The sequence below is a fragment of the Lutra lutra genome, chromosome 11 (genome assembly GCF_902655055.1).
Source record: "Lutra lutra chromosome 11, mLutLut1.2, whole genome shotgun sequence".
Lineage (NCBI taxonomy): Eukaryota > Metazoa > Chordata > Mammalia > Carnivora > Mustelidae > Lutra > Lutra lutra.
The window spans coordinates 97,703,702-97,711,872 of NC_062288.1; the positions used below are offsets into that span (position 1 = coordinate 97,703,702).

General features: G+C 39.3%; 1 protein-coding gene across 1 annotated transcript; it reads left to right on the forward strand.

Moving 5' to 3' along the window:
- Positions 1 to 6,270: 6,270 nt before the first annotated feature.
- LOC125081130 (olfactory receptor-like protein OLF3) lies at positions 6,271 to 7,224 on the forward strand. Its single transcript, XM_047695621.1, has one exon. It carries the CDS (start codon positions 6,271 to 6,273, stop codon positions 7,222 to 7,224), a length of 954 nt encoding a protein of 317 aa, XP_047551577.1.
- The last annotated feature ends 947 nt before the right edge of the window (positions 7,225 to 8,171 follow it).

Here is an 8,171-nt window from a genome sequence, read left to right on the forward strand (position 1 = left end):
ATGAATCTCTAGAGAATTATGCTTGTGAAAAAGCCAGTCCCAGAAGGGGTATTCTGTATTATTCTAATAATATATAACTCTTCAATTTCCAAAATTATGGAGAACAGATAGATAGTGATTACCAGAGGTCAAAGAGAGGGTAGGGGCTGCATAGAAGTGGGTTTGGCTATGAAAAGAGAACATGTGGTTCTCTTGTGGTGATGGAACATCCTGTATCTTGACTCTATCAATGCCAATATCTTGTTATATCATAATATCACAATATCATGTTATCATATCATATAATTTATATAATTATAGCCCATTATATATCATGTTATCTTATATTGCACTATCACTTTATAAGTTGTTGCCATTGGGGCCAACTGGGCAAATGGCACAAGAGTTACTTCTGTATTATTTCATTCAGCAACATATAAATCTGCAATCTCTAGAAGCACAAAATGAAACTAAAAATGTTTGAAGGGGGTAGAAGTTTTACCTTTCTGTATTAAGGAACTTGGATGATCTTAATTCTTTTTTTTATCATTTTTTTAAATTTATTTTCAGCATAATAGTATTCATTGTTTTTGCACCACACCCAGTGCTCCATGCAATGCGTGCCCTCCCCAATACCCACCACCTGGTTCCCCCAACCACCCCTTACCCGTTCAAAACCCTTAGGTTGTTTTTCGGAGTCCATAGTCTCTCATGGTTCACCTCCCCTTCCAATTTCCCTCAACTCACTTCTCTTCTCCATCTCCCCATGTCCTCCATGTTATTTGTTAAGCTCCACAAATAAGTGAAACCATATGATAATTGACTCTCTCTGCTTGACTTATTTCACTCAGCATAATCTCTTCCAGTCCCGTCCATGTTGCTACAAAAGTTGGGTATTCATCTTTTCTGATGGAGGCATAATACTCCATAGTGTATATGGACCACATCTCCCTTATCCATTCATCCGTTGAAGGGCATCTTGGTTCTTTCCACAGTTTGGCAACCGTGGCCATTGCTGCTATAAACATTGGGGTACAGATGGCCCTTCTTTTCCCTACATCTGTATCTTTGGGGTAAATACCCAGTAGTGCAATTGCAGGGTTATAGGGAAGCTCTATTTTTAATTTCTTGAGGAATCTCCACACTGTTCTCCAAAGTGGCTGTACCAACTTGCATTCCCACCAACAGTGTAAAAGGATGATCTTAATTCTTCTCCATTTTTTTTCAGTAGTTGCTAATACTTCCTTTATCAACTGTCTGTACATTTAGATTTTTAAATCTATCTATGTGATGCTGTTATTTTTGGAGCTTAAATAGTATCATGAGGAATGTGCTAGGATGTCCATCAGACTTGCAATGATCACAGAGGCCCACTGGACATAGTGCGTACATCAGGGGAGGGAAGCACATCTCTTCTGTCTCCAGAAGAAGTAAGGGCATCTGGAGCCAAAAGGGGAGAATTGGTGTTTCCAGCAGACTTAGATGCAGCCTCAGTCACTGTTCCCTGGAATGGGGCCTTGAAGGCTAACGTCTGGTTTGGGCTCTAGGAGGACATCCTCCAACCTCAGAAGGCTGGCTTCTCTGACTATTTGGAATGACCTAAGGCTATAATGAAGATGTGAGAGGCAGAGGGATGGAGAAGAGCCTTCCACAGGGAGAAGGGCAGGGTGGAGACCCTGTCCTGTGCATTGGGAGTGGTGGCAACAATTAACACTGCCACGCAGGAGGCTCCTGGGGGAATGTGTCAGGCCCCACCTGCAAATGCAGCGGCTGCTGAAGCTCATTAGGTCTGTGTGTGAGCTGTGTCTGAGCTCTCGTCAGCGTCCTCCCAGTAGTGTCCCTAGTAATGGCAACTAGTCCCAGGTGACTGAAGCACCCTGGGGACCCAAGGAATTTGGGGGTATCTCTTCTATGTGTCCATCCCTGTGTTGGAGGGAGAGCTCTTGAGACCAGTTTGAACCTAGAGGAAAGCAGACACATCTCTTTTGTGAGCATGATGAACATCTGAATGGCATCCACAGCCTGTGGGAGTGTGGCCTTGGCAGGGACAGAGACAGAAATGATGTGACTTGTTAGGGACTTGAATGGGAGGCATGAAATATGACTGGTGAAATCTTCTCATCTTAAGTATTATAGCAAATGTGGTAAAATGATTATACTTTGCAGGAACATGAAGTTTGGGTATAATTTCACAACAAGCTTTTCAATTCCAAAGCTCAGTACTGACAGAGAGAGAAAGACACATAGGGAGGAAGCCCAGAAATATAGTCTTTCATTAGGTGTTGATATTGGTTAGCAGGATGTGGGAGTATCCTATTATATTTCTAGGAAGATAAATTACCAATTTCTCTAAATCCTCCTATCTCAGTTATTTCTGAAGGGTTCGATAATCATATTACGATTTTCTTTTTTAGTAATAATTAAATGAAGATGTAAGGCAATTTAAGGCTTATTCAAAAACCCTTGACACAGGGAATGAACTGGAGGCAAGATTCAGGTGTCCTAACTCATCTCAGGGTTGGTTTTTCTTGAGCTGGCTGTGGGGATTGCACTGTGGATACTTGCCAGACAAGAGGGAGTTATATTGCCATGAAAATGCTAGTCCTGGCCACTGGAAACAAGAAGTAAGAAGAAGAATTTATATGAGACCATAATACAATATGTTACCAAAAGTGAATGTCAGGTTCATACATGTTTGAGAAACTTGGTCTTGGTAATTAGTCTCAGATTACGTGAAAAGTCCGGTAACCAAATCTGGATAGAAGTTAACAAGACAACAAAAAGAATAAAGTAATTTCTTTCAGGATGCCAAACCCATGTTTGAGATACCAGCCACCCAAGCCACCCATAGATTCTCTGTTTTCATACATTAGGATGATGGAAGCATTCCTGCTCTGGATGGATGCTCTCAGTGTCTACATCACCAACACTTCAGTCAAGAGTCAGATAAATCTCTCCCTAACTGAAAGTGCCATTTCCATGGACAGGTCAACTTGTTGAAGGTATGGCTCCGAGTTATTTTGAGCAGCGTGAGAGAGCTATCTATAGGTTGTGGGACCTGCCTTCATGTGTTCTGCTTCTATATTTGGAACTTTCACTTGTCCCAGACAAGACTGTTTAGCTCCCCAACATCCAAGGTCATGTCGGTTTCAGGGAAATGGATGGATTTTCTTTATTTAAATAAAAAACCATAACTGATTAAAGTTGAGCTTTCTAATTAGTTGTATTAAGTTAGATAAAATGTGTTTTATTAGGAATCTGAACACTTGTTTTTTATTTGCATATCTCTGTCTTAGAGGGAAAGAATTTTGGTTCTATTTGCTGTTTGTATTAATAACTGGATAATCAGAGAAGGCACATGGAGGTACTTTAACTGGGGCCAAAGGTTCTGTTTTAACAATGAAGAGTTGACGTCTGTATTCATGCCTGAGACCTGATTTTCCCTATAATTTCAGGGTCATTCCTGATGCCTCTTCTATCTGTATGGGTCCCAGTTATCAACTGTTTTGTGACCTATTTTAAAGGCACAATAAGGTCAGGTCATTCTTGTTTTAAAAGTCCCATTTAGAATAATTACTATACAAAATTCACCAAGAAGACCATTTCAACATAATGCTGAAAAGAAATTTTAAAAATAAATAAAAACTAAAAAAAAGGGGGTGGCTAAATTGCTATTATTGGAGTTTCAAGCATTCATGATAGGAATGAGAAAAAGGAGAAAATTTATAACAGAATATTTCAATGGCACCTTGTGTTTTATTCATTATGGTTGCAATAATTATCCTATATCCTATATCCATCACAATTCATAAAATCTAGGAATCTGAAAATCTTTCCTGCATAGTTCTCATGTCTAAGGAGATGAACTACACAGGTATATCATCTTTTTAAAATTTAATTTAATTTTTTCAGTGTTCCAAGATTCATTGTTTATGCACCACACCCAGTGCTCCATGCAATACATGTTCTCCTTAATACCCACCACCAGGTTGACCTAACCCCCCACCTCCCTCCCCTCCAAACCCTCAGTTTGTTTCTCAGAGTCAATCATCATATGGTTTCACTTACTTGTGGAGCATAAGGAATAACATGGAGGACATTAGGAAAAGGAAAGGAAAAGTGAACTGGGGGAAATCGGATATACCGTGAGAGACTGTTGTATATCATTTTTAAAATGCTGTGTTCTGAAGAGGCAACACAAATTGTTCAGTTTTGAGTAAATAAATCTCAAAAAATACATAGAAAGTTGTGGTTTGAGGATTGTTGAGTATGAGAAAGTTATGACCCAAAGATGTAAAACAGGATTTTATAATTATTTATTAATTATTATATATTAATGGAATGGTAAGTACCTACAGAAAAGGCAGCTGGAATTGGGACAGTTACTGAGAAGAAAACACAAAATACTCTTGTACAGGAGGAGAAGCTATCCAGACTGCTTCTTAGCTGTGTTCATTGTTCACACCTGGCTTTAAACAAGAGTTGTGTCCCTCATCCTATATGAAAAGGATTTGAGCATCTTGTTTCTCCTGAAAAAAAAAAATGGAACAAATAATCTCAAAAGTGTGTCTTACCTGTTGACATCAATGAGTAGCACAATTTTGGGGATAGTGTGCTATCCCCCTAATTCATTAGAGTTGACTTCTCAGTTCTATCTTTCTAAAACTAACACCAAGCTGTATTTTTCTAACACAAAAGATTGAGATGTGTAGCACACTGTCTACCAATTATTTCATTGTGCATCTGAGGACAGACTAGGAATCCAGCTCTATTTAGCTGAAAGCTGATCCAAAGTAATGTGAAAATAGTGTTCACTGCAGGTGTTTAACTCATCTGACTGACCCATAGTTCCTCCTTCATTTGGCTTTTCAAATATAGATACAATTTCTATTTTCTTAATCTCCTAGGAATCCAGGAAACTCTATAGCTGTAGAAGACAGGTATATTTGGTTATCAATTATTTTGAATTTAATTATTTTAAAATCAAAGCAATTGTCTTTAGAAATAAATATACTTTTGGTAGGTTAAAAATAGTTAGTTGATTGGGGAACCTGGGTGGCTCAGTGGGTTAAAGCCTCTGCCTTCAGCTCAAATCATGATCCCAGGGTCCTGGGATCGAGCCCCACATCGGGCTCTCTGCTCAGCAGGGATCCTGCTTCCTCCTCTCTCTCTTTGCCTGCCTCTCTGCCTACTTGTTATCTCTGTCTGTCAAATAAATAAAATAAAAATCTTTAAAAGAAATAATAACTAGTTGACATATATATGCAAGACATTGAAGTATTAGCAGGATACTTTGGTAAAACACTTTGGTCTAAAACACACCTGTAATAATAAATGCTGAAATTCATAAAAGAAAAGACAGAGCATGTCCTCCTTACTGAGTATTTGAACACTCCCTGTGTCTGTGATTTTCTTAATTGTGTAGGCAGTTAGATATCTCAAATCTGTATGTGCACAGAAGTTGTCTAATTTAATTTGCATTTTGGGGTGATTATCCTAGTGTTGAACATAGGGTAGAGGGGATGTGAGGAAAGTGCATTTGTTTCTCTGTCTCTTCAATGGAGAAACTCATGTCATGATACCTAGTGTTGAATACTGCTGAAGTCCCATTACCAGTAACAGTTTATAAACAACTCCCTAATAAATTATCTACCTTTGACCTTAAATCTACCTCTGAGTTATGCAACATCACATTTCATATATAAAAACTTAAGTCTCGAACCTAATCACATATCAGGTATGTCATAAAAGAGGATTCATATCCAGGCTCTTGTTTCCAGATCTGTCCATGAGACACTAGCCATATTTATACTATACATCTGCCACATCTGAAAATTTCTCTCATTTTTTTGTAAGTCATTTATTCTTTTTATCATGTTTGTTGTAGTAGATTTATGTAAGGTTGTTCTTTACTTTGAATCATGTTTGTGCTCATTATTTATCACTTGATCCCCTGTTGTCACCCATAATCTCTCTTGACCTGGAAACTATGGTAAGTTAAAAAGATATAGAGCTCTGAAAATCACACTGCATTATCTCCAGGCCTCCATGAAATCTCTAAGACTATCTTCTCATTTTAAAAGAATGGCTTGTTCTCTTATGTAGAGTAGATATAATGCATCTTAGGATCAAGCCTGTCATCATGGTGCATACATGATCAGAAGCATCTGGTTAAGACTGACAGATATTACACAATATGCATTCTTTTAAGAAGTTATTCTTACGGTTCTTTAATTCAATAGTTTCTGCTATTTCTGTCTCCTTCTGCAGATTAATAATCCTATTGTTTTAATGGACACAGATAACCAGACTTGGGTAAGAGAGTTTATTCTACTTGGCCTGTCCAGTGACTGGGACACGCAGATCTCCCTCTTCATCTTTTTCTTGATCATGTACATGGTGACAGTGCTGGGGAACTTCCTCATCATTCTTCTCATCAGACTGGACAGCCGACTCCACACTCCCATGTACTTCTTTCTCACCAACCTCTCCCTCGTTGATGTCTCCTATGCCACAAGCATCGTTCCTCAGATGCTGGCGCATTTCCTTGCAGTGCATAAAGCAATCCCATTTGTGAGCTGTGCAGCCCAGTTATTTTTCTCCCTGGGCTTGGGTGGGATTGAGTTTGTTCTACTGGCAGTGATGGCCTATGACCGCTATGTGGCCGTGTGTAACCCCCTGAGATACTCGGTCATCATGCATGGAGGCCTCTGTATTAGGTTGGCCATCACATCCTGGGTCAGTGGTTCTGTCAACTCTCTCATACAGACTATAATCACCTTTCAGCTGCCCATGTGTACAAACAAGTATATTGATCATATATCATGTGAAATTTTAGCTGTGATCAGGCTGGCCTGTGTAGACATCTCCTCCAATGAGATCGCAATCATGGTTTCTAGCATTGTTCTGCTGATGACACCTTTCTGTCTGGTTCTCCTGTCCTACATCCAGATCATTTCCACCATCCTAAAGATCCAATCCACAGAGGGAAGAAAGAAAGCCTTCCACACCTGTGCCTCTCACCTCACAGTGGTTGTCCTGTGCTATGGCATGACCATTTTCACTTACATTCAGCCTCACTCCAGCCCCTCTGTCCTTCAGGAGAAGTTGATATCTGTCTTTTATGCCATTTTGATGCCTGTGCTGAACCCCATGATTTATAGTGTAAGGAATAAAGAGGTGAAGGGGGCCTGGCAGAAACTACTAGGGCAATTATCTGTGTTAACATCAAAACTGGCAACTTGATGAATCCTGAACATCACTTAGAGAAAGGAGCTTTGCCTGTGTTTTCTTCCATTTGACTCAGATATGGCAGTCATCATCTGCATTGCCTTGGCAACCAGGAAGGAGATGACGGTACATGTACTGGTGATGCTGTGTAGGAGGCTGGAGGTTGGGTTGGGGTGTGGGTGTATTTCTATGTCACAGCAGCAGGTTCAGTGAAGTTGAGCACAGCTGTAATAGAACTTCCCACCTTTACTCAATCTCCATTCCTATGGCCTGAGAGTACAGTTTGCTGTTTTTATTTGTTACATTGTTTGTAATTGTGGACCTATTCATGGATCTTACTTTGGACCACTGGTTCTTACTCATCCAAATTTTGTATGAAGTTACCGTGTTTCTACTGTGGGAAAAAGCATTTTCACATTTTAGACTCAAAATACTGCACAGCATATGTATCCACATCCAGTAATTGTGTGAGTCCTTGTTTTGAGGAAAGAGATGTCATAGAGGTTGTTAAGATATCTTTGTGCTGGACCACTAATTGTGAACATAGCATCCTTGTCTGAGTTCTGGAGGTACCTCAGGAGAAGAGCATCAACTGAAGGTCTTGTTTTAATAGTGATAGGAATATAAGTAAAGCTGTTTGTACAAGACAGCTACTGGCCAAGGAAAAGTAACATTTGGGGCACTACTTGACAGTATACAAGCAATTTGAGAGGAATTTTACTGCATATGTAAGAGGTACCATTTAAATATTAAGACTGTCTAATTTCTGAAAAATCTATAACCTTTTTTTCTGAGACTTTAGGAACAATAAGCACATAAAATATGAATTAACATATAAAATATAAGAGGTACAGTTAATCTGAGAAAGGACAGGGTTCCAAGCCAAAGCCACTGAAAGATAAGACAATTTCAATATGTATTTTGGGAATCAGGATAGTTTGGTCAGCTGTGCAGTGTTTCCC

What these genes read in the sequence shown, in the direction of transcription:
- LOC125081130 (XM_047695621.1), top strand. Translation starts at nt 6,271, where the DNA reads ATGGACACAGATAACCAGACTTGGGTAAGAGAGTTTATTCTACTTGGC.